The sequence below is a fragment of the Lissotriton helveticus genome, chromosome 1_1 (assembly GCF_964261635.1).
Source record: "Lissotriton helveticus chromosome 1_1, aLisHel1.1, whole genome shotgun sequence".
NCBI classification, from domain to species: Eukaryota; Metazoa; Chordata; class Amphibia; order Caudata; family Salamandridae; genus Lissotriton; species Lissotriton helveticus.
Window position 1 is genome coordinate 1,479,874,130 of NC_136057.1, and position 27,310 is coordinate 1,479,901,439.

The window sequence follows — 27,310 nt, forward strand, 5'->3', positions numbered from 1 at the left end:
ACACTTCATGCATGTGAAATCCCTGCACCATGCTTACATGCACCACACTCATCTTTTCAACCATGCACTCCAAAAATGGGAACCTGGTGTCAATCAGAGTACTTTGTGACCTTGTCAGAGGTAAGAAGTGTAAAACCAGTGCCACACACAATCAAATAAAAGGAGGTAGTGCTCCTGACCTTCAACTATAAACTTTGCAGGGCCCGACATCTACCCCTCAAATGAATAATGTATCTTTCACGCAGGACAAAGGGCACTGGACAGAACATTTTCCATGCTGTTTACTTGTAGAAAAAAGGACAGAAACAGCAGTAAAAATTAATCCGCACTGGTCAACATCTAGGTAAAAATTCCATGTTGGTGGCGGCACAGCTCAGTGTGCGGAGACTGGAGGTCCATAAAGGCTCATACGGCGCAGAGCTAACATGGCTCGCGCTCATAGTTGGCAGAGGGTCACAATCACGGCCTTTGGTCCGTACAGTTCAGCATGGCTGAGGCGAGTCCAGAACGAGGCTTCTTGAGCTATGCATTTTTTCATTATGTTTCTTTTGGTTTTACAAAAATCAATGTTCCCAACTGCACTGCGAGGTGCGTCACAATAGTGCTTTGGAAGTAGAAACCCCACTGGCGCACCCGCAAAAAAACAGGGAAGAAAGATGACAGGGAAAGCAACTTCCAGTCAGACTGGGCAGGCCGAGGCACAGGAAAAGAGACCTACCAAGCGAGACCGGTCTTCTGGTTGGCCCAGAGAAGCCAACGGTAAACTACTGTACAACTAAATTCAGGATGGTTACAAGGTCAGAGGAAGGGGCTTTTCCCACACAGGGTGGGGGAAGAATAGAGACAGCAGAGGGTTTCCCTAAAATCCCATGACTACTTCCCACTTAAACCTGAATAGCCAGCGCTTGGATGGGGAATCTGCACCCATATAGGAGTCCGACTTACCCCTATGTGGCACCTCTGTAAGAGACATGCCTGCTCTTCTTTCCAATGACACTGGCTGGGGAATCGCATATAATGCAGGCCGGATAATGACAATGCTCCTTAGAATATAGGACTGGGAATGGCGGCCACTCATATACAATTCAGGCCTGTCACCAAGTGAGCACTTCTGTACTAGGCAGGCTTGGCACTGAGTCCAGGCTCTGCACATTGCACTGCCTGGCACTGAAGTTGTGGGGCACAATGTGGGTTGAACTCAAAAGGGCATGGACTACTCTCTGACAGGAGCTTGCCTGGAATTAAGCCTCTCAGGCAGACCCCTCTAGGGATAGGAGAGAGACAAAGAAGTTATATTGATTAGTCAAAAAAGGCACTTCTAGGACCAGCGGCAACAGCTGCATAGAGTCAAGCCATTCCATGGTAAGTGGAACGTACTGCATGAAAGAGAAAGCCCATCAGACGGGGAAGGAGGGATGGCAGCATATGTGGGGAAAGGTGGTGTGAGAAGGAGTAGCACAAGAGGAAAGATTGAAATACGATGTGAGGCAATAACCAGGTTTGAGAAATCTCCAAGTACAAACCCTTCTGTGGCCTCAGGGTTGTCGCAGTCCCTGTGGCAGAGAGGCTGTGGATCTATATCACGGAGGGTGTAGACAAACAGGGCAGATATTCTCTTTGCTTTTTAAACTGAGGCCCAGAGCCCTATTTCTAAACCTTTGAACTCAGTCTCCATAACCTGGAAGCCAGAGAGGATATATTTTGAATATGCAACTACTGAAATAGGGGGCCTTCAAAGGGTTTGAGATGCCAGAGGAAGTGGGCGTCTGAAAAGCGCAGTGTAGTCTGGATTATTATTATGCATAGAAGAGGATGGACTGAACGCGTGGCAGAACAGAAGCCAAATCTCGTAGGACACACACAAAGAAGTGCAGCATGTGCCAAAGGGTAGAATATCGTGTGTTACGCCAAAGAGAAGTGATCAACATGGGGCACAGGGCCTACACTTCTGGGACACACCTAGAGCAGACTCAGCATATACTCTTCTAGCATACCTAAGAACTGGCTTAGCATGGGCTCAAAGTCTATAAGTCTATAAATTTGCTGAACAATTGCCACTGTACCTCAAGGTCTGGCAAACACTTCATGAAGCTCAGTAAGTAGCATGTGACCTGGTATTTGCCACACTAAAAAAAGCTAAGCTTTGAGCAGAGAGGACTAATCTCTCACCATTTAAAAGCTGGTTGGCTACGTGACACAAGACCTAGCATTCTCTGGAAATGGCACGTCATTTGCCTAGCGCTTTGTTGGGCACCTGGAAAGAGGCTGAATATGTGGCACAGTGCCTCATTATCTGGCCAATACTTTATATAGCTCAGCAGGTGTCACAGGGCCAGGTATGTTTAGGTGTACATTGGAAAGGCTGACCAAGTGGTATTCAGCCAAATATTATCTGGCACACCTCAACCAAGCTCAGCATGGAGAACAGAGCATGCTGCACATGGCCTGGTATTCTGCTTGCAATACTAGAAACAAGCTAAACATTTGTATGACAAACTAAATTCCTGTGACCCAGTGTGACAGGCATGCTGTGCGACAAAGGGCCAAGCAGGCTCTGGAACAAGTACATTGTTTTGTTGACAGCCTGGAACACACTGAAGCGTGAACTGATGGAACAGTATTATCTGGCACACCTAGGGGTATGTTTATATGGTACAAGGCTTGGAATTACCAAGCATACACGGAAACCTGCTGGTCAAATGAGGCAGGGCCTTTCATTTTCAAGGAAAACACAAAATAGATTTGGTATGTATACAAAGGGTGGCTATTCCCAGGCAGACTTAAGATAGTAGTGTTCTCACATGGAAGAGATTCTGGTATTCTCTGGTACATCTAAGAGCATGGATACGTGTTGTCTAAAATACATGTAGCATAGAAAGCACAGAGCCTGCTGGTCCCCAGAAATGACTAGAGGAGGCTCAGCAAGGGGCAGTGAGCTTGGTGTTCTTTAGCACATACCGAGGCAGACTTAACACGCAGCAGTGTCTAGCGTTTGATGACACTAAACGGAAACAGTACAGGATGTGTCAGAGAGCCCTGGTATTTTCTGGAACACAATGGAACAGAGTTTGCAAACGGTGCAGAGCCTTGGTTCAGCATGTACTGCCAACAAGGCTATATATCCAGTATGCTTGGGAAAAGGTCTAACATGCAGCAAGAACCTGATGGGCATTCGCTGCCACAAACTGAAACAGGAGCAATAACTGACAGAAAATTCTGCTTTCTGGCACACTAGTGTGCGACCTAAACACCTGGGTGACTCACATAGCCTAAAGTCACTGGCTCTGGAAGAGCTGGCAAGAAATGGCTTGCTGAGGAAGAGGAGATGGGGCAGCCAGGTTACTAAAGATGCGGTACACCTTTTACATCCTAATTCCAGGGACAAGGATAGGTGGTGAAGGAGGAGCGAAAGAGGGAGCAGCTCCAGAGCGAAAAGAGGAAAGCCCAATAGAAAAGAAAGAGGGCAGCAGGGACACAAAACAGGGAACTGTAAACAAACTTGTCTTCCTCAATAAATCTAGCTACCAGTTCTCTACAGTCCATTTTAGGAGGCGCAATATGTGGTGCAGAGGTGAGCAAAGCCTCTTCACGAGCTCGTCACTTCAGTTGGGGTCGTACGCGGCTTCCGCTGAGGGAGGGCTCTGTGGTCTGGGCTAAGCGACCCTGAAGGCGGAACAGGTGTGGAGGTGGGTTGGGAGACATCTGAGGAGGCAGCGTGGCTGTTGGCTCCGGTAGACTGAGTGTGCCCCCGCTCACTGGTAGGCCCTGGAGGTCGGGCCGGATAGCCCTGGTAGCGGGGCGTTGACTGGTACCAGGAGTTGTTCCTGTAGCGGCCGGTGTTTTCGGTCCGTCCGGAATTGGAACTGCTGCTGGGGCGTTGTCCTTGATAGCGATACCCCTGGCCACCTCTCCGGTTGCCCTGAAGGACCTGGTAACAGAATGAAAGGTTGGTGAATCTCGATAATAAGACAGCAGAAACACAAGGGACTTACATACTGAAAACTAACCCCCTGCTAGAAAAGACACCACAAAGCTACCTCAGAAGAAATTCACAGCTGAAGTACAAGACTATTTGCTAAGGATTATTCCAAACAATAGTTGCAGGCCTGCATTGTCTAAAACCTATAAATACACACTTTTCCCCACCCCATCTGTAACATTCCTCTGTGCCTTACCACCAATTCTGAGGCCTTGATAAGCTACTGGGGATCAGGTCAGAGCTTCCCCCGACTGGCCTCCTTTCCGTAATGTACTACAGGTACAACAAGGAAAGTTGTTACTTAAAAACAACTTTCATGGTTTTTGCTACTTTGGAAATCGCTATTTAAAGGTGTCCAAGTCAAAGAGGGGCTCACTGTTAAATGTATTTTTTGGGGTCTTGGCCCATGAACCCTTAATCAGTCATGACCCCACAATACCTCCACTAAGATGGCGTGCTGCCAGCATCCCTCATCTTTCACTTTTTCGCAAAAGTGCTGATAAAGAATTCAGTTGCCTGTTTAATACCAATGTTTAATAACATTACTATAGTTCTGCAATACATAAATGCCTATTGACTACTACATAACCGGGGGAATGTAACAATTTTCAAGCCGCAACACCTTCCCACACCTCCCATCACACATCCCTGATGCATTTTAAAAAAATATATATAAACTTTTATTGTCATACAAAAAAATACAGGCGTTCCTTTTAGCATAGAAATTAAAGACATAATGGATTACATCATCTTTAGTTTGTCTCATATAGCGAACAATCACATCATTAACACTGTGGAGGCAAGTCAGTCGTTCGGTGACACTGCATTTATAGTCTTACAACACAACTAAATAAAAAGATTTCTAGAAAAATAATACTCTTCTGCAAATCTCATTTGGCGGCTTCTGTGGTCTGCACTGTGTGTGATAGTCTTATCAGAGGGTTTCTGCTCTAGGTCTGTTACCGTGTATCCCATCTGGCGTCTGGTTTGGACCTGTACCAGGACTATCTACATTAGTGATGTCTGTTGCTTGTGTGGTAGTGTAGCTTTGATAGAACCCTCGTAGGTTTTTGGGCCGGCTCCGGGGTGGAAGTAATTCACTGTAAAGTTCTGTCTACGTATTGCAGTATACCATGTCTTTGGACCAACATGTCATTGTGGGATTTGGACCGGGAGCCCAGCTAATAGCGACTCTGGGCCTGGTTAGGAGTAGTCCAATGTCCACTAAACGTCTCACTGCCTTTGGCAATTTTTCTGAATAGCCTAACAACGCTAACTGAGGGTCTGGGGTCAGTGTCATGGATGTAATGTCACCTAGAGCTTTAAATATCAAATCCCAGAAATGTGCAATTCCTGGACACAGGCAGGCTAAGTGAAAAAACCCTGCTGGAACTTGCTCTGCAGCGTTCACAGTCAGCTGTTTCCCGGAGCCCATATCTATGCAGTCGTTCCGATGTATAGTTGACCCTGTTTAGGAATTTAAAGTGAATTAATCGGTGTCTTCCGGTTAAGGAGATTCGCTTAGTATTTCACAGCAGTATTTCCACATATCGTCACCCAAGGTCTCCCCCAAGTCTGCTTGCCATTCTAGTCTGGCTTTGGTGTACTGATTTGTCCTGTAATCTTGCATGATCTTGTATATTCGGAAAACTATTTTAACAGTTGTGTCTGACTCTATGATGTATGAGAGGACAGTCACGTCGGGCGGTTTTGTTAAGTCTTTCCCTAGTACGTCTTTCAGTGCTAGTGTCATCCTTTGATAATGGAATCTTGTGAGCCTTGTGCTGGGCTGGTCACCCATTTTAACTTCTGACAACTCTCTAACTGTACCGTCTAAAAACATGTCTCCTATTGTTGTAATGTTCACAGACTCACGCGCGCGTGTTACTCCTTTTTCACCGCATAGCGCCAGCCAGTGGCACCAAGCTATTGGGGTCAGTGGGGAGTATAGTATGGCTCTCGCCTGTAGATTAAGTATCTGCTGCTAGGCATGTGCAACTGCATTTAGCGCCTCAGTTCTATGGGAGGGAGGTTTGAACAGGAGTGCTGGCAATGGGAGGGGGGGCTGCTACCATCTTTTCAATTTGTATATGGGGAAGCCCTGGTATCTCACGTATCGAGTAGTGGGCGTAAGAACTTTATGCCGCCCTGTAATACAGATCCTAGTCTGGAGCGCCTAAGCCACCCATTGCTGTACGGTAATATGAGTATGCTCCAGTGTACCCTTGCATGTTTTCAAGCCCATGCCAGATCAACTAAAAGCGATGTGATTGTTTTAACCTTTTCGTGCGTCGGATGGCTGCCCAACGTCACGGTGGGTGTGGGCGGAGGACAGCCAGGGGCCGTCTGAACCACTGCCTTGGTACTGTATAGCGTTGACTAATATTGCCGAAATCTATTAGCTATCTCAGTCGGATCAGTGAGCGTCTCCCCTTCCTCCGAATATATTTCTGTCACTCCCGTACTCTCTCTTCTATTCTTTAATAATGAGGTAAGAACAGGGTCCGGTCTTTCTCCCTCGCCATAAATACAGGCTGTAGCATATTTCCCTAAATGTTTGACTTCTGCATCCGCCGTGTCATAAAATTCCTGTAACACCAGTTTACGTTCCTCCTCAGCACCGCTATCTGCCCCCGCCGCAAGATCGCGCTCTAGCGCTTTCAGTCGGTCTTCCAAGTCTGCTAGCCGCATTCTAAGTGCTCAAAGGACTCCCGAATGCTTGACCATCGCGATCCCCCGATTGTTCACCTTAAATGTATCCCATAATGTTGTAAATTTGTCTACCGATCCTATGTTTATGTCGAAGAAACTGTCTATGGCTTCTGCTATCTCTGCCTTAAAGACCGTGTCTAGTAGCGAGTAAGGCGGGAACCTCCAGGTGAAAGGGGGAAACGTCTTTAGTGGGCATTCAACAACTAGTTGTATCGGAGAGTGCTCTGAATAAGTACGTGGGTGGATCTCACAAGTACCGATCTGATTATTTAGTGCCCTCGAAGAGAGCCAGTAATCGATTCTGGTGTGTATCCCCCCCTATCCGTGCGACCTCACTCTCCACACATCACATAAATCTAGCTGCACTGTAGCATCTAGAATGGCTCTGGCAGCAGCTGAGGGTCGTTGAGTCGGGCCTTCTGATCTATCAAGGGTCGGGACCAACACACAGTTAGAATCTCCTCCCCACAGTTGAGCTTGGGCATCATATCTGCTCATTTTCCCCGCCAGGTACCAGGTCTAGATAGAACCGTGGATTGTCATAACTGGGCCCATATATATTCACTATGGCTAAGTCCAGCCTTTCCCATGGCACTGAGAAATGACAAATCTGCCATTTGAATCAGTTTCCAGTGCCATTCCCGATTTCGGGCTCACCCACGTGATAACTCCCCTTGCATGTGAAGTGAATCCCACTGTATGTAGTATGCCCCGTCGACACCTGTTTGTCAACATTTTACTGTTGGTGGGCAGATGCGTATCCTGCAGGAGCGCGAAATCTATCCTGTGTTGATTAAGATAATTAAATACTTTTCGCAGCTTCCTAAGATCGATGAGGCCGTGAACATTCCATGTCAACATTTTCACACTACAGGAATGGGACTGCATTGTGGTTGATATGTGTCATCAATCTTGTGTGCTAAATGAGAAGTGTATCAGCGTCATGCTCTCCTTTGGTGTCTGATGTACTCCACATGCATGTTTTAAGGAATCTTGCAACAAAGTCTAACAGTAAATTGAAACTCTTAACCCTCCCACCCTCCCACGCTGTGCTCACCCCAACTGTGCACAGTCGAATCCCCCCACCCACATCTCCAAATATACATTATGTGGATCACATATTGCTATATCCTTGTATAAACCGTTCAGGCATTCCGCCATGTTGTGTGTCACACTCGTGGCTGGATGTTGTCTGATACCCCTTGACTAATCTCTTCTAGACCAGTCGTCCGCTGTGTGCTATCTCGCGGATCACGTACATCTGGGCGGAATATCTGCTATCCTGTCTATAGTACTTCCGTCTAAAGGAGTTTGGATAGTTTAGCTACAAAGGCGGTGCCCCAAGGTTTCTAACTTACTCCCCTCTTATTAGTGAAGACATGTATGCTCTATTCCGACTGATCACTAAGTTTCCCCCGGCTTTGTAGTTTAAGAATCATGTGTATGGCTCTCAGCAAAGAAGTTGCAAATTTTAGTGGTCTCAGAACACGGCAAACCGCTCAATTTTGCTCTTCCAGGCTTTCTCAGAGTGTGCCTTCGCCAGAGTCTGAGTTTTTTTGTCTTGCGGCGGTCTTGAGCTAAGTGATTGATGGGCGCTTCACCCCGAACACTGGGGAGAAGGACTCACGGCCCAGCAGCGACACCAGTAGTTCTTCCACATACATTTCCATGTTCCCCATGCTGGTGGATTCCGGAAGGCCTATGATTCGTATATTGCTCCTCCGTGACCGAGCCTTCAAATCTTCTGCCTTATCCTGCAGGTTGCTCAGCAACTTCCCCATCTGTCTTAGCTCCGAGTTCTGTTTGGGCTTCTTCTACTTTCTTCACCCTCCTCTCCGTCATGTCGATCTGATCTGCTTGCTTATTAAGACGCTCCATCATACGATCCATCCAGTACACTAATGAATCTATTTTGCTGTCGATGGTAGCCAGGCTCTTCTGTACGGCTGCTAGTATTGTGCGTATATCTTCTTCCGCTGGCTCCCCCATTTCTACTAGCGCAGCCGCTGCTTGTTCAGGTTCCAAGTCTTTCAAACTCGACCTTCGCTGTTCAAAGTTGATTTTAGGTTGGGTTTTATCCACCTTACCCATGGTCGCCGCTTCATTTCGCTCCTAGCTGCGTATTCGTCTGGCGCGTCTTTGCGCTCGCTGCCTTTATATGCCTCCAGTGTGGTGCCTGTTGCCACTCGTGCCTACTGGGTGTCCAGTGAGTCTGTGGTATCCGCCTCGCACAGTATGCCTGTGGCTACAAACGTTATTTTGCTGTGCGCTATATTCTGCCAGGTGGGCAGTAATGCCTCTCCCCTGCCATGCAGATCTGGGTGCTCAATCAGACGTGTCGCAATTGTTCTCCTTATTTCCCTTTTATGACCCTGTTGTGCTGACGCCTACGAACCTTACGGATTAATTGCAATCTGGGGACCAGGGGGTTGCCCACACTACCGCTCCCCTCTCAGCATGTGTCGAGATGCCTGCTTTTCTATAATTACTAGTGTCGTCGTATAGGCCAAATCGTGGTGTGTCTGCCAGGTGTCTGGGTGCTGCTGCTGCTGCTCACACCGCGTGTACGTCACTCCACACAATCCGGTCTGTACAGTTTAGCCACATCTCGCTTTGTGTAATAAGGGCCACCGGCGACACTCTCTTACCGCAGCTTGCTCGCACCTCAGAGCCACCGCTCCGCCTGCCATAGCAACAGCACTCACCGCTGCGGGCTACATCTGGGTGGAGGTAAGCACTCGCAGTGCTGGCACTGTCCTCTGCCTCCTCAAACCGGCTGTATATATTGCACCTGTTTTGTTTGTGCCACCAGTTCTTCGGGTCGTTCCTTTCGTGCCGCACAGCACCCGGCAGTAGCTCCGCCACGGATATCGGCAGGCAGGGCTCCCAGCCGAGAACCACTCCCCGCAGCAGTGGTCTTTGCAGCAGTCACCCGCAGGGCTCCTCAGTACGCAAACACCCGTCACAGGAAACGCCGCTCGCCCCAGGGCCTCAGCCGCGCCAGTAGGCCGGGCCCGGGCCTCCTCCACAGCACCCGGCAGCCGCACTTCCACTCAGCCGCAGGGGCCAACAAGCAGTTCTCTCAGTAGAGCGTTCATTCCTCTACCTCAGGGAAGCATTTTTAGGCCAGAGCGTTCAGCTCAGATGCAGGATTTATGACAGAATGTGTGATGGCAATGCGGAGCTCTCACTTTAGGTGGCCATCTTGGGCCCAGACAAGCCCCGTCCCCCACACATCCTTGATGCATAATTGCACACAAGGGGCGGCTTAAATAGCACTGTTCCCAAAACATACATCTGGCCAAGCATCACAAAAAGTTACTGAGCCAAGCAACCCCACATTAGGACTGCTAAAACCTGGCCATTTACGTATTACTAGTCTTTTGTACGTAAATGTAAATGTAAATGTACAGGAATTTATATAGCGCAAATCACCAAGCTGTTTCTAAGCGCTTGCTTAGGGAACCCGTCCTGGTATTCCCCTGTGAGATAACCCCGGCAGGGTATCCGCAAGGTGAAAGCCAGGCATCCCGCCGCGAGGGGCCGTTGTGGAGATTAAGCAAGCTATTGCCCAGAGTCACAGAGTGTGAACCCGTGAATCGAGTAGGCACCGGAGCGAGAATTGTCGAGTCCATGGACATTTTAGGACTCAAGACCCCGCCGAGCCAGGAATTGAACCCTGGTCCCGGGCTGACCTCTGCTTCCAGGTCTGCCTCCTCTAACCAGTGAGCCACACTTCTCCATAAAGCCATGAATGTGTTTCTGAATTATATGTAGTACTACTAGGCTTCTGGGAGTGGACTCTCTCTATGAACTCTTCAGCAGTCCCTTTTCAAACTGCCTTTATAGCGAGAATACCAAATATCTGTACTCCTTGGAAACTGCATCCGGATTAAACCCACAGATACTCTTGCAACCATCTAACAACAACCTGAGTAACTCTCTGCATTCATCCAATACCTCCGTTTAGTTGGTTTCTCTAACATGAGTGAATCGCTACATTTGGAAAAAAGCATCTGGGTTGACTTTACGAATGCTTCCTGAGAAATGATGAATACATTATCAATCTTCCACATAAATTGCATGTGGTTTAACCATAACGGTGCTTTTCTTCCAGCAGTGAAGCAACCACACACCTGCCCGAATAAATCACCACTTCACCATATATTTCCTTTGGGTTGTTGTTGAATACGAGTAAATATCTGTGTAAACAACACCTGGAATAATTTAACAAGCTTTATGTCAGTTCGCTTACATCAATGCACCTAGAGCCTGCGTAACTCTCAATGAATACATTCTTTAGGGACTATCTGGAACCCAACTATTACTCTACAAATAGCTTTCACTATATATATTCATGAATACAACAGCTGATCTCTGTGATCCTAAATCCGTGAGATAGTTCTATATCACAGTTGTCTTCACCTTGTAGTAAACTATTGCATCCAGAGGTGGCCTTTGGACGACCTACGCTCTAGGTGAAACCAAAGTTGGCACTACCTCCCACCTGTCGTTGCTGTGTTAGAAAAAGAGGGGTGGGGGAGGGAAGGTGAGGAAGATAAGAAACAGGAGGGCCATAAAAAAAAGGCGAATATGAGTGTAGGAAGCTGGCTCTGTATATACTATACCAAAATGAGGTTTAGTTTGCACAAAACAACAAGCCTGTGCACAGGTCAGCAATATCAACAGAACAGTTCTCTGTATCGTATTAACAGATACAGTAAGTAAAGGATGAATAGTCATGAGAGTTGTTACGCTTCTTTAATCCAGGTTGCCAGCTAGAACCAAGCAAGCCTGGCACAGGTAAGTGTATAGGATACATTTTCAAGGCAGGTTGAAAAATACAAGCAAGCTGAATGAAAAAGACTGTTACAGATTTGTAAATGCTTTCAGTAAAGTGGAAACTACTGTTAGATTACAGTACAGATTACTTTCTAGATTACTTTTTATACTCAGTGTGATATACCTAGATATCACACTGGGACATATCCTAGAGAAAAGGTAAGTAAGCAATTTTTAGCTCTTTGCAGTATTTCAATGTTTCATACAAAACCAACTCCACACTTAAAACAATTTTTAGGAGAAAGCAGTCAATGCAATCCTATGGAAGGAAATTGAGTCATTGGTTTAAAGGTAAGTACACGTTTGTGGGAGTTGGTATTCTGGGGTAAACACGAAGGTTCCCCCAAGTTCAAGGAGGCACTATCAAAGCACCCTCAGTGGCACTAGGGCAGCCGGGTGCAGTGTGCTGAGGCCCAAAGTTATCCTAAAGGGGATAGAGGGCCTTCAGTTTGTGGCTGCTCACGAGCAGGACACAAGGTTGTGGGAGCACAGCTCCTGGTGTTAGGCTCAGGGCAAAGGGGGATCCGGTTTAGCACACAAAGTGCACCCGCAGCGGCCAAAAAAATCAAATTCAAAAGCTTTATTCGACAGCTTGTCATAAAAGCATTAAACACCCTATAGTTACATCAATAAATACTAAGCTTAAAATACCATCAAATATTAAAACTCGCATTAAACTAATTGTGCTGTCGCTTCATATTTGAGAAGAAAAACATTAATACTTTAAAAAAAAAAAAAACTTTACATCCAAAGTTCATAATTAATTGGCATGAGGCACATAAAATCACATTACATTGTCTGCATCTCCGCAAACTAAAGTGCGAGTGCGTATGATCCATGCCCACCCTAAGAATTTTGCTACTGCAATCGCTAAATGAGGGGTACAGTCTGTTTCCAATATTCTGAGCGCCACAAGGCACCTGCGTGTCCCTAAATTCTGGCACGCTGGTTTTAGCCACCTTTTTCTTGGGCAGTCGTAGAGAGGACAAACAAACAAAAAGTGCGAAACATCCTCAACTGTGACTTTACAATGGTGGCACTTGTTGTCCTGGTTCAGCAACCACTTTTGTGTAAAAGCATTAAGGGGCAGAGTTCCAGTTCTAAGTTGAAAATACAGTTTTCTGTCCATGGGTCTTGTAATAAGGTCCCAATATGCTTCGCAGGATGGAGCAGATTTGATCTCCAAAAATCGACAGGTTAGCTTGGAGTTTGGTTTGGAGCAAAAGACAGATTGCCAGATCATGTCCCAATAAATTTTTTCCAGGATCTCCTTAGATGGAAAAGCAGTTGTATCAGTGTTGGCCCAGAGATGACCAAGATGGAGTTTTGCTAACAGGCTCCGGATTTCTTTGAGCCATACAATTGTGTGAAAACGGTCCGACTTGATGATGTCCATAAGTGCAGAGGCGTAGTGGCCTAGCTCCGGCGTTGACATAATCCGTCTCCAGAATAGTAATGGGCGCAGCCGAGCCAGGTCCTCAATCTTTTTCCTTCCCAGATCAAACAATAGGGGAACAATTGGTGTACTCTGCGGGACACCAACCAAGCGCCGCAGGAACTTGTTCTCAGCTAAGGACAACTCCCTTAGGTTGGCAAAACCCCACAATTCTGAGCCATATAGGCAAGCACTTAACACCTTCATGCTATAAATCTCTAGAGCTGGCGATATAGGTTTAGTTAATGAAGTTTTATGTTTAAGTGCTACAACACCTGCTAGTTGGTGAAACTTTAAGACTGCAGTGGCTATATGGGTCTTCCATTTCATGTTGCCCTGCAGGGAGATGCCTAAGTATGTGAAAGCGTCAACCTGTTCTAAAGCAGTCCCATTATAGGTGATTATGCCCTTAAATGCTTTAGCTGAGTTCATGCACATAAACTTAGTCTTGGAAGTGTTTAACTCTAAGCCCCGAATCTGGCAGAAATCCCCAAATGCATTAATTGCCTTCTGGAGGCCACTAGGGGTTCGCGAAACCAACAGCGTATCATCTGCAAACATAAGTACAGGCACACGAACCCCATCTAATATTGGGGCATCAGTAGGTGATTTCCTTAAATAGTCCACTATGCCATTAATGTATATTGAAAACAAGGTGGGAGCCAGGACGCATCCCTGTCTAACCCCACGCTCTACGGGGAATGAATCAGTTACTTCGCCCTGGGCCCCCCATCTGATCCTGGCATAGTTATTTTCATGCATGCGGACTATCAATGTCAGTAATTTGGGACTGATACCAACTTCCGCAAGAACGCTCCACAGTTTTTGCCGCAGGACTAAGTCAAATGCTGACTTCAGGTCAACAAATACAGCATACAACGGACCATCATTCAAGGTCACGTTTCTCCAATATAAAGCTAAAAAATAAAAGACCTGATCGATGGAACTTGTTAGTGGACGGAAACCAGCCTGAAAAGGAGACAAAATGTCCTTCTCAGTTATCCATGCTTGTAATTTGTTTTGCACTAAACGCCCCATCAGCTTTTGAGCAGAATCAATGAGACTGATGGGTCTGTAATTGCTGGATAGTGCCTTATCACCTTTTTTAAAAACTGGGATAATTTCCGCTCCCTTCCAGGAATTTGGTATTGAAGCACCCTGGGCGAGCGAATTGGCTAGCCAAACAAAGTATTGGCACCATGAATCCCGGTCGCTTAAAAATACATCGGCCGGAATTCCGTCCATACCTGGCGCTCTCCCCCCAATCACCCCGTCTAATGCTATATTCACATCACCTAGGGTAAACAATTCCCCTTTAAAGAAGACCGTGGGGGGTGGAGCATGATGGCATAGGTCTAGTTTACATGCGTACTGTGGCTTGAAAAAGTCTACCCATAGATTCTTTGCAACATTGTTTTGGGGGCGCTCTGCTACCCCCCCCTCTGTCCCATTTAACGATTGCCCAGAATTCTTTTTTATTCTTGGCTGCACAAGCAAGCTTTAAGTCAAGCCAATGGTTTTCGTCCCATTCCCTTTTCGCTTTAATTTGGGCTTTTCTATATACGTCCCTGGCCTTCCTCACTTCTTCAATGTTTCTACTCCTGAGTTCAAAATGAAGTTTCAGTCGTGCACTTCTGCAGGATTGATCATACCACCCCTGCCTGGGAGGTGATTTCACCACTTTCCTTTGGCCTACTGGTTTTAAAAAGAACCCTTGAATTTTGGAAAAGAACTCAGTGTGAGCCACTTCCATAAATTTGATGAAGTTAGGTTTAATACAATGTTGTTTTATCGTGGCTACCTCAGTGACTACTACTTTCTTTAGGTCCTCTAATATCTCTGGCCTTTCAACTAGTCTGCCCCACCTTACGTGCCGCTAATTATTAGTAGAAACTATATCCAGAGTCACTGCGCCCCTCCCCAGGCTTGGCGCTTGCGACCCCTTGTTAAATTGTAAATCCATACATAGTGGATTGTGGTCACTTTCCATTCTAGGTTTAATGCTCATGTCTAGCAGCCTATGCCAATCCCTCACATCCACCAGAATGTAATCTATGCGGCTTTTAGCCCTTCCATTATCAAATGTGCAGCTCCCCCGTTGGTCCGACGGGGTACGCCCGTTTGCTGCTCTAAGTCCCCTTGCTAAACACATGCTCTTAACTTGGATTGCTACATCAGTCCATCTCATGACCAACGGCAGTTCCAGTTGGGGCACTCCCCATTTGCTGTCCTCTTCCGAGGACAGAGCACAGTCCTCCTGTCCCAGAGGTTCGAAGGTGGTGTTCAAGTCACCTCCCACCATGATGGATAGATGCGGAGGGAGATGCTCAAGATCATTGTCAAGTGCCGTTATCACCTCAGAAGTGTTCCCCCCTGCAACTCCCCATGCATATATATTAAAAAGGGCCGTCCCTTGGCCATTTGCCCAGATGATCGTAATTGACAGTATATCACTGGATTTAAGAGATCTTTCCTGGATTTTACAATGCAGTGATTGTCGTACCCAGATTATCAATCCTCCTGATGGCCGCCCTTTGGGTTTTTTTTTTGCCGGGACATAAAAATTTAGAAATCCAAGCCGGTGAACTGGGTTCAGTGCCCAAGATTCCTGGAACAAGATTATATCATAGTGTTCGATAAACTCACACCATTCTGGGGAGGCCTGTTTATTTGCTATCCCAGCAAGGTTCCATGAAAGGAGGGTTAGACTTCCATTATCTAAATCTGGATTGGCTAGATCCTGAGATGACATTATATCATAGTTAGAGGGCTCCACCCCTGTATTTAATAATAAACTATGTGTCCTGTTGCCACTAAATTTGCTGAGGTTGGGCTTGGGCATCCCACCGGGATCCCCCTCCACTATGTTCGCAATCCGCTTTGCCAAGGCGTCCTGGTCAATCCCTCGCTCAATTACATAGTGTTCTACCCTGCTACCGGACAAGGCTACATTGTCTGTCCTTCCCTCATCGCTACTTGAACTTTTGTTGTCGAGCCTAGCTATATTTGGAAGTTCGACAATTCTGCCCCATGAAGTCAGTCGCATTCATTTAGGTTTGATAGCGCAGAGAACCTATTTTCAAGAGTCACGCCCCAACTACTGTTCGAACAACTCCTATTCTCCTTATTGGCCACAGTGTTCCATTTTGTTCTTAGTATGGTGGGATTCAAAATGTTACCTCGTCTAGTATGGAAAAAGTCCAATGTTAATGGAATATTCTCAGCTGTTCTACGTTGGGGGGGGGGTATATGTTAGACAAAATGTTCGGGAGAACGTCCGGGCCTGAAAGGTGCAACACCACACAATCTCCCCTAAATTTTTTGTAGCTGCCCCCTATCCTTTCAACTCTCCTTGCCTTAACTATCTCCTCTGCCAACTGTTGCATGCCCCCAGGTGAGAACGCCATATTTTGGGTTAGCCAATGCAATGCCTTACTTATCAGGGAGGGTGTAGTTTCTGTTTGCCCGGGCTTCAAATGAGGAACATTAGCCAAAACCAAGACCAGGGGGGAGGCCTCAACAATAAGTTCTACTGGGCCTTTCTCTGGGCAAGATGCAATGTGCTTATCCTTTGGTCTCACGGGATCCCCTTCAGCTAGATTCTGTCCCCCTTCCCCCTGGTGATTTGTCGTAGGTGGAGGGGAAGTTATATTCTCTCTGCCCCCTGGCCAAAGAGCTGTTGGGGCCATTTTAGGCTCTACTCTGGATGCTACTTGGTTTGGAATTTCTCCCACCTCTTCTAAGGTCTTCTTTAATAGCCCCCCTAATCTATGCACCTCCTCTGTTAATTGGTCAATTTTCACCAGCAATGGTTTAGTGATGGCCTTTATCTTAATATCCAACTTGTTTACTATTCTCTTGAGATAATCTTCGTCCAAGAGTGATTTTCCCCCGTTTGACCCCCGACCATCTACTATATCACTCTTATTAGGTGGGGTGTCTGGTCTTTTTTTACTTGAGCGCAGCCCACCACGCTTAGGATGACCCTTGTCCCCCCCTCTGGTTGCTCTTGGTGCAGGTACAGGTACCGGGGGCTCAACCTCTATTAGTACTGGCACTTCTTCGAGCATATTCTCCGTATCAGTCTCAGCTATTGTCACTATAAATTGTGATAGTGTGACTGATCCTGTAACGAGATGTTATTGCTAATATCTGGCTCAAATGTATCTACAGGCATGTCTTCCACCACAGTAGGGGTAGGGGATAAACTCAGGCCCAAAGAGGACCTTCTGTCATTATTAATTTTTGTGACCACCTGAACCAGATAGTTGTCCATGGTGTTTGGTGCTAGGGGGGTCTTTGTCTTTGACATAGCGCCTAAACGCAGAGAATAGCCCTCTCCCCGATATTCACAATAGGTTGCAAAAAGATAGAAGCGTGTATCAACTATTCGTGTTACGAATTTAGCTCCAACACTCCACTTTAACTACAGCAGCGAATATTAACAAAGACAACTCACAATGATGTTACAGGCAGAGATCTTGGGCCAGTCCAGTCACGGCCAGTCTCGGACTGTCTTAGACTGTCCGCCCTTTGTCCGGGCGTCCCGCTCACGTCCCGCGACGCGGGAAGAGCGTGCAATTTAAAGCGCCTCCGGTGTCGGGCTATGACGTGGGGCACCGCTATGCCCCCTGGGAAAATGTAGTTCCTCCACTCTGCGGCCAGATGGTTTTTCCGGCGGCGGGAGGCTCACTCAGGGCGTAGATGCGGCGTCGCAGGGATATGGCACACAGTCCCCCTCTCAGGCTCTGTCAAGGTTCAGGTGGCTGCAGCAAGACACCCGCTCCACCGGAAGAGCGCGCAATTTAAAGCGCCTCCAGTGTCGGGCGATGACGTGGGGCACCGCTATGCCCCCTGGGAAATGTAGTTCCTCCACTCTGCGGCCAGATGGTTTTTCCGGCGGCGGGAGGCTCACTCAGGGCGTAGATGCGGCGTCGCAGGGATATGGCACACAGTCCCCCTCTCAGGCTCTGTCAAGGTTCAGGTGGCTGCAGCGGCGCAGAGGCAGCTGGGTGCAGGCTGCTGTTTTGGCACCGGGTGCCCTGTTGTTTTTAATGGAAGTTGCCGGTTTTGGCTGCTGGCTCGGTCCAGGAAGACTTCTGAGAGAAACAAACAGCAGGGCAGGTACGTTGGAGGTCTAGGGGACGTAGGTGCACCTCAGCTTCTCTTCACCAGGGCACCTGGATGCAGGGGTGTCTTTTGAGGTTGGATTTCACATTACCAAGCCACTATTGGTTGGGTGGGGGTCTCCAAGCTGAGGCTGCAGGCAACGTTGGGGAGTACTGGAGGGGTCAACCCACGGTAGACTGACTCTGGAGCGCTGGGGGACCTCGCTGGGACTGGTGGGCCACTTGAACTCGGGCCGTAGGCGTCGGGTGTAGTGGTGGTCCCAGGCGCTTGGTTTCTTTGTCCTCAGCGGGCTCAGAGTCTGTCTTGGGAGTTTCTTTTGAACAGAGCTGCTGTTCACAGGAGATTGGGTCTTTGTTGAAGGCAGTCAATCCTCCCAGGGGTTCTGGAGGTCTCTGACTGCAGGACAAGACAGCTTTTGGTGCAGGATCTCTGGAAACTGCAGACAGGACAGTAGGGCTGGGGCCAAGTAGGATGTTCTCCGCAGTCTCCTCTGCTGAGCTTCTTCTTTCATCCTTCTTCGCAGGTTGCAGGAATCAGCCTTTTTGGTTCAGGACTGCCCCCTACATACTGTATTTAGGGGTCGGTTTATGGGTCTCGAGGTCGGTAGCCAATGGGCTACTGACCTTAGGGTGACTACACCCTTGGTGTGCTCACCCAACGTGGGGGAGGGGGCACCATCACTAATCCTGATTGCAGAGTGCTGCCATCTGAAAGATGGCTGTACAAAAGGGGGTGGTGATGGACGGAGCATCAGAACCAATCAAACACTCACACCCAGTCAAAAGATCTGGGTTTGATCCATCACCGTTCTTTAGCCCACTCTGCCACCCCAGTTCAGACATGGCTATATGCAAATCAGTCTGAGCCTGTGCCTCATGGGAACAGTCCAGCCCGAACTGCCAAGCCATGCCTTCCCTGGACCGGAAACAAGCTTCCGAGGACCGGTTTCTGGCACTCCAGCCGTCTTCAGCCCGGCTTGCTTGAATCCAGTGGCAAAGTGAGCAAGGGACTCACGTCTGAGCATACCCTGCCACACTTATGGCGGCCAAAGCGGTACAAAAGGGGGTGAATGTATGACATTGTTCTACATTCTGTCCATCAACTGTGTTTTTTGCAATATTCACCCCGAGTGGGCTGGGTATGCTCAGACGTGAGTCCCAGGCTCTCCACACCACTGGAGTCAAGCTATCCAGGCTGATGAAGGCTGATAGCCAGAAACCAGTCATTGGATGCTTGATTCCGGTCTGGGAAAGACATGGCTTGGTAGTTCGGACTGGACTGTTCCCATGAGGCACAGGGTCAGAGCTGATTTGCATATAGCCAGTGTCTAACCCAGGGTGGTGTGGAGTGCAAAAAAACGATGGATTTAGGCCCAGATCCTTGTACTGGGGTGAATGTATGACATTGTTCTACATTCTGTCCAGCAACTGTGTTTTTTTGCAATCTGAAAGATGGCTGACACTGAAGAGTGGGCTTCGCCTACCTCCCCCACCTGAGGGGTGGAGTTGGCAGAGGTGGGCACAACTTCTGGGCTGGCTAATTTTTCCCACCTGTATTCCCACCGAAAAGGAGCAGAGACAGGAAGGGGCCTGCTCGTGATAGCAGGAAGGGCTGGGGGTCGCGTTACAAAGGCGGACTTTGAAGCTCCCCTGCCACTGAAGCTCTTCCTGGACTGGGTAAGGTGTGACCATCTCTGCCCAGGAAAGGCTTTGTTTCTGGGCTCAGGGAGTGAAGGCTCCCACTCCAGGGGTCCAGAATCACGTCTCGTGATGGCAGGCTGGTGTGTATCAGTCAGGTAACCTACCAGAGGCTGGTCATTTTTCAGGGGGCATATCTAAGATGCACTCTGAGTGCATTTTCCATTAAATCCCACACTGGCATCAGTGTGGGTTTAATATGCTGTGAAGTTTGATAGCAAACTTCCCAGGTTTCAGTAAAGCCATTATGGTGCTGTGGAGTTCGTAATGACAAACTCCCAGCACCATATACTCTGAAGGAATAGTTACTTACCTTCGGTAACGATATATCTGGTAGAGTGGTAGAGACACAGTCTAGCCGCAGATTCCTTAACTTAGAATATCTCCCCAGGCCTCAGACTGGATCCGGTCATTTTTTCCCCCCAAGCAATACCTCTGCACGCCGGGAGGTGTCGTTGCCCGACTCAGTCCTGACGTCGTCCACGGAAGTGACATCAATGGAGCCATATAAGCCCCTCCCGGCGTGCTGACGTCAGTTTTCTACAGGAAACTTTTTCGTGCCACAACGCGGAGCCATGACAAAAACTGCAATAGCATAGGAACAGTGTGTGTTAAAAAAGCGTAAAATCGGTTAGAATGAGAAACAATAGTAAGTGGAACAAGCACTGGCACAGCCAATAGGTCTCGCGTTTGGGACCTTATGCATTTAGCCAGAACTTTTGGCTATGTTGTAGAGCATTGTGGCTGCTGTGCATCATGTTGCATTGAGTACAGTGTAATTATGTGGCGTGTAATTATGTGGCACTGAGTGGTAATATGTGGAGTGTATTTATGTTGCATTGAGTAGAGTGTAATTATGTGGTGTGTAATTGTGTGGCACTTAGTGGTATTATGAGGAGTTTATTTATGTTGCATTGAATAGAGTGTAATTGTGGCGTGTGATTATGTGCTGATGAGTGGTACTATGTGGAGTGTATTTATGTTGCATTGAGTAGAGTGTAATTATGTGGCTTGTAATTATTTGGTACTGAGTGGTATTTGGAGTGTATGTTGCATTGAGTGCAGTGTAATTATGTGGTGTGTAATTATGTGCCACTGAGTGGTATTTGGAGTGTATCTTGCATTGAGTAATGTGTAATTATGTGGCACTGAGTGGTATTTGGAGTGTATGTTGCATTGAGTGGTGTGTAATTATGTGGTGTGTAATTATGTGGCACTGAGTGGTATTTGGAGTGTAAGTTGCATTGAGTGCAGTGTAATTATGTGCAGTGTAATTATGTGGCACTGAGTGGTATTTGGAGTGCAAGTTGCATTGAGTGCAGTGTAATTATGTGGTGTGTAATTATCTGGCATTGAGTGGTATTTGGAGTGTATTTTGCATTGAGTGGTGTGTAATTATGTGGTGTGTAATTATGTGGCACTGAGTGGTAATTGGAGTGTATGTTGCATTGAGTGCAGTGTAATTATGTGCAGTGTAATTATGTGGCACTGAGTGGTATTTGGAGTGTATGTTGCATTGAGTGCAGTGTAATTATGTGCAGTGTAATTATGCGGCGTGTACTTATGTGGCACTGAGTGGCATTGTGTGGAGTGTATGTTGTAGTCAGTAGAGTGTAATTGTGTGGCGTGTAATTATGTGGCACTGAGTGGTATTGTTTAGAGCGTATGTTGCATTGAGTGCAGTGTAATTATGTAGCATATAATTCTGTGGCACTGAGTGGTATTGTGTGGAGTGTGTGTTACATTCAGTAGAGTGCAATTATGTGGTGTGTAATTATGTGGCACTGAGTGGTATTTGGAGTGTATGTTGCATTGAGTGCAGTGTAATTAGGTTGCATATAACTATGTGGCACTGAGTGGTTTTTGGAGTATGTTGCATTGAGTGCTGTGTAATTATGTGGTGTGTAATTATGTGGCACTGAGTGGGATTTGGAGTGTATGTTGCATTGAGTGCAGTGTAATTATGTGGCGCGTAATTATGAGGAACTGAGTGTTATTTGGAGTGTATGTTGCATTGAGTGCAGTGTAATTATGTGGCGTGTAATTGTGTGGCACTGAGTAGTATTTGGAGTGTATGTTGCATTGAGTGCTGTGTAATTATGTGGCGTGTAATTATGTGGCACTGAGTGTATTTGGAGTGTATGTTGCATTGAGTGCAGTGTAATTATGTGGTGTGTAATTATGTGGCACTGAGTGGTATTTGGAGCGTATGTTGCATTGAGTAATGTGTAATTATGTGGCACTGAGTGGTATTTGGAGTGTGTGTTGCTTTAAGTAAAGTGTAATTATGTGGCGTGTAATTATGTGGCACTGAGTGGTATTTGGAGTGCAAGTTGCATTGAGTGCAGTGTAATTATGTGGTGTGTAATTATGTGGCACTGAGTGGTATTTGGAGTGTATGTTGCATTGAGTGCAGTGTAATTATGTGCAGTGTAATTATGTGGCACTGAGTGGTATTTGGAGTGTATGTTGCATTGAGTGCAGTGTAATTATGTGGCGTGTAATTATGTGGCACTGAGTGTATTTGGAGTGTATGTTGCATTGAGTGCAGTGTAATTATGTGGCTTGTAATTATGTGGCACTGAGTGGTATTTGTAGTGTATGTTGCATTGAGTGCAGTGTATTTATGTGGCATGTAATTATGTGGCACTGAGTGGTATTTGTAGTGTATGTTGCGTTGAGCGCAGAGTAATTATGTAGCATATAATCATGTGGCACTGAGTGGTATTGTGTGGAGTGTATGTTGTATTCAGTAGAGAGTAATTGTGTGGAGTGTAATTATGTGGCACTGAGTGGTATTGTTTGGAGTGTATGGTGCATTGAGTGCAGTGTAAATATGTAGCATATAATTATGTGGCACTGAGTGGTATTGTGTGTAGTGTGTGTTACATTCAGTAGAGTGTAATTATGTGGCGTGTAATTATGTGGCACTGAGTGGTATTTGGAGTGTATGTTGCATTGAGTGCAGTGTAATTATGTGGCGTGTAATTATGTGGCACTGAGTGGTATTTTAGGTGTATGTTGCATTGAGTGCAGTGTAATTATGTGGAGTGTAATTATGTGGCACTGAGTGGGATTTGGAGTGTATGTTGCATTGAGTGCAGTGTAATTATGTGGCGTGTAATTATGTGGCACTGAGTGGTATTTGCAGTGTATGTTGCATTGAGTGCTGTGTAATTATGTGGCACTGAGTGGGATTTTGAGTGTATGTTGCATTGAGTGCAGTGTAATTATGTAGCATATAATTATGTGGCACTGAGTGGTATTGTGTGTAGTGTGTGTTACATTCAGTAGAGTGTAATTATGTGGCGTGTAATTATGTGGCACTGAGTGGTATTTGGAGTGTATGTTGCATGGAGGGCAGTGTAATTATGTGGCATGTAATTATGTGGCACTGAGTGGTATTTTAGGTGTATGTTGCATTGAGTGCAGTGTAATTATGTGGAGTGTAATTATGTGGCACTGAGTGGGATTTGGAGTGTATGTTGCATTGAGTGCAGTATAATTATGTGGCACTGAGTGGTATTTGCAGAGTATGTTGCATTGAGTGCTGTGTAATTATGTGGCACTGAGTGGGATTTTGAGTGTATGTTGCATTGAGTGCAGAGAGAGATCGGAGTTGCAAGAATGAAAACAACGTGAACACTCGATATGGCTCACACAAGGACAATGTCTGCGCTTATAGATGAGGCCACTGCATGTTTATATAAAAATGTATAATTCAAAGTGCTTAGAAGTTAAATAACTTGCCAATAATACACTTGTGTAGGTGAGTGTCTCATCAATAAACAAAGTTGTGAGGCGGTGTAGAGAACAAACTAGCACAACAAATCGCTATCTTGCCGCTGCGAATATAAATTATGTGTGGAATGGATACATGAATCCCCGCATTTCGAATTGATCGCTAAATATATTTGTCCATACAAACGTCTAGGCACTGATCAGGACGCCGGGGGAGGAGGGAAAAAACAACAGCAAACTCACAGAAAACTCCCAAAGTATAGATAGCAGTAGGGGGCCATGACTGCAGGCAACCGTTTGAAATGGGAATCAACTCAGCCACGGTGAGCGTTTCGCAAGTCAACCGTATGTGGCGAGACTACAGCTTAATGGACCAAAAGAGAATGCTAAAACAAACTGTAACAAGCAGGAAGTGGGATAAGGGAGCGGGTGGCAAATGGTGCGTGTAGGATAGTAGGCTCTGCTTCCTATGGTCACCCCCACTTTTTGCTGTGATTCTCTGGTTTTTCGACTTTAGTGAAGGCTGTGGGCCTGCTAATCAGACCCACAGCCCAGACCCACAGCCCAGCTGTTCTCTCTCTAAATTGATACCATGTACTTTAGGTACATACCTGATTGGGTATTGGGTCACCTCAGTGAGCCCCTGTATAGTGTACCCTAGGTACCCAGGGCATAGGTGTATCCAAGCCCTACCAGGGGCTGCAGCATGTATTATGCCACCCCTGACTGGCCATCTAAACTGACACCACAGGCTGATCACTCAGCTTGGTGTAACTCCCCCTTACTTAGATATAGTATATCTACCTTATATATAGACACATAGTAATCTATAAGTCACTCTTATGGCAGGCCTTAATCCTGGAGGCAGAATGCTTGGTTTTATGTGAGAGGGTGCCCTAGCATGAGCTGAGCCCCTCTGCAGCTTTCGGAACCATGTCCTTATAGCTGTTCTATGATATAGCCATACCATATACTCTTAAGTGCATTATAATCCTCGCGGTTAATGCTAACTTTGGTTTGGCTTTATCAAAACATGTCGTGTAAGGTGTCAAACACTTTGGAATACTACCCTCCCCCCCGCCCATTCTGGCGGCGGGGGTAGCATTCCACCCTTCTAGAGGGAAAAGACATGTATGTTACTGCTTTACCCGGTTAAAGTTAAACAGAGCCTCAGCATCACAAAATGGATGCTGCTGCCACAGACAGGAGGAAGGGAGGCCTGGGCAATAGTTTTCCTGTCGAGGGAGGTGCTAGCACCTCCCCAGACAGCCTGTAGTGTATTGGAGCAGGGTGGGTTGAATGGAAAGATGCTTTTCCAGACACTGCCTGGGGCACACAAGGTGCTCCATGCATAGCCCAGTTCAAACCAGTTGCTGGGGCACTCCAGCCCCGCTCTGGCGTGAAACTGGACCCAGGTCCTCCCATAGGAGGGACCTAGCAGGTAATCCAGCCCCTAAAATCAGTATAAAGATGGGAGCTGTGTCTAGAGACATTAGATTATCCTGGAAGGAAACTCTGAAACGAAACTCTTGGACCTTCGACATTCTATACCGACTAGAAGACTGAAGACATCTCACTTGTGGCCAAGGAGTGACCACCCAGTGCAAACAGGCACCACCAGTAACTTGCCAGTCTGCTTTGTCGACGCTCCTGACGGATCCCGAAGACTCAGCGACTCAGGAACTGGACTCTCAGACTTCTCTAACTCCGACCCACATCCACAGCAAAGCTGAGACCCGTGGCGGACACGAGAGACGTGGGACCGGACACCCTGGACATCCTGCATTTTGCTAACTGTGCAACTACCGAGGCACCCTCGCTGTTGTGCATTGAGGTACGAGAAGCCACAGACCGGAGCGCCATCTGCACCGAAGCTCAGCCCTCCACACTCCACGAATGCCGCGTGGGGCCCACTCTTGCATTTCAGCTCAACGCGTCTTCCCGGTTGCTAGCCAGTTGGCTAGTGAGCCCTCCGAAGACGAACCTTTTGAAACTAAACTGCTTTCCTGGTTGCACCAGGCTTGCCCCAGCTTCCCTACAAAGGAGAAGCTCCCCAGACCTTGCTGATCTAACCTGAAGCCAATCTTCACTTCCTGCGTTGATTGCGTTTGCCAAGGCTTGATGGGTCCAATCCAGATACCGACACCGCAGTCAACTAGATCCTTCGTGGGTCAGCTCGAATCCAGCTCCTGGTCGTCGTCGACACCTCCTGGTCCTCGTGGCTGCAGAGACAAGCTTCACCTCTTCACCTGATTGCATCGCGACATCGCTTGGTTCCTTCCTGGTCACTGGCTAGTGACCCAGACTCTGTCACCTCAGCTTTCAGGTTCTTCAGTTATTCGATCCACCCTTGGATCCACCAGACACTCTTCCTTTGGCCGCCTGCAGCATTTCTTTTGCAGATCTCCATTGAAAGCATTGACGAAACCAGACACGAAAAGACACCTATGCACCTGGCTTCCCTGGGTGAGGTAACTCGAGTACTCCGGTGCTCCGTGGGTATTGACTATCCAAGTGTCCTAGTTTAAAGGGGTTTTGTCGTAGTCCATCCGGAAGTGCCCTTAAACAGTAACTTTGTAACTTCTTCATTCGCCATTATAAGTCAATGGTAACTCGCGACTGTGTTCCCACACTGCACGCGTCTCTCGTGGGTCTCTGTTGTATTCTACCTATTGCATATTCCTATGCATGCCTTTACCTACTTCATGCCTTCTAGTGGAATGTCTCTGCACTGTGATGCACCATGGAATGTTGGGTGCTGATTGAAGATAAGCCACAGTTATGATGGGGCTGAGCTGCCTGCTGGCTGCTCCTGGTGGGGTTTGTTCTGGGCTTATTCCAGGATACTTAACATCTTACAATAAATCTACATGAAATACCTCAACCAGTCTGGAGTCAATTACTACAGTCTCCTACTTCCTAACCTTTGGTTTAGTGTAGCCCCAGCGATTCCCTAGGCCCTAGGCCTAGTCACTATTTCTGAAGTGATCCTTATACCACTTACTTATTATATGGTTTGTGAGGCCCCTAGGGCAAAACTGTATTTGTGCAACTTATTGTATGCTAATTGAGTAACTTGTGATGTACTTCGATCTCTGACCTCATAAAGAGTGCAGAGGGGTTGTGTTAGAAATAAATACATATATATTTGATATATACCTTGTGTGGTATTCTTTCATTTGGTATTCAAGGGATTTTAATTGGTAAAACAGCTTGCTTTACATGCTCTCTGAAGTCTTAGCCTATGACTGCTGGTCCATGCTACCACTAGGATAGCTTGTCTATAAGGTTGACTTTACATCCACCATCAATAAGGGTCGTTTATACTGGTGCAAGGTGCCCACTAGAATAGTGGACATCATATGCCAGGCTAACTTCTCACAGTGAGCACTTTCACGGCCGCTTTGATGTTCTCATAGCCACGCGGCTCACTGAGATCATCAAAGCGGCCGCGAAAGTGCTCTGAAGAAGGACAAATGGTGCGCATGCCCGGCGCACATTCACTGTACCCTATCTGCCTGCTTTGGGAGCACTTTTGAAAGCCCCTGCTTTATATCTCACCAAATCATCGCTAACGCGATGGCTTAGGCGAGAAATAAAAAGGACCGGATAGGCTGACTGGTGTCCCTAGCGTATGCCAGATTCGCAGAAGATTCTACTGCAGCTGCTACTGAACTGACAGTAGTTGGTGGAAGAAGCATGCCCTTAGAGTATTCTGTAAATGATCAAGCACAGATAGTCGAAGTGTTACTGATCTGGGTTATGCATTTCCAT

General features: G+C 46.9%; 1 protein-coding gene across 2 annotated transcripts in view; it reads right to left on the reverse strand.

The window, feature by feature from the left end:
• Positions 1-266: 266 nt before the first annotated feature.
• Positions 267-27,310, reverse strand: part of SPATS2 (spermatogenesis associated serine rich 2) — a 335,634-nt gene continuing 308,590 nt past the window's right edge. For both annotated transcript variants that reach the window (XM_078686466.1, XM_078686461.1), the window contains one exon: positions 267-3,928. In XM_078686466.1, the coding sequence (XP_078542592.1) occupies positions 3,587-3,928 (342 nt within the window). In that variant the 3' untranslated portion in view covers positions 267-3,586. The remainder of the gene's footprint in view (positions 3,929-27,310) is intronic.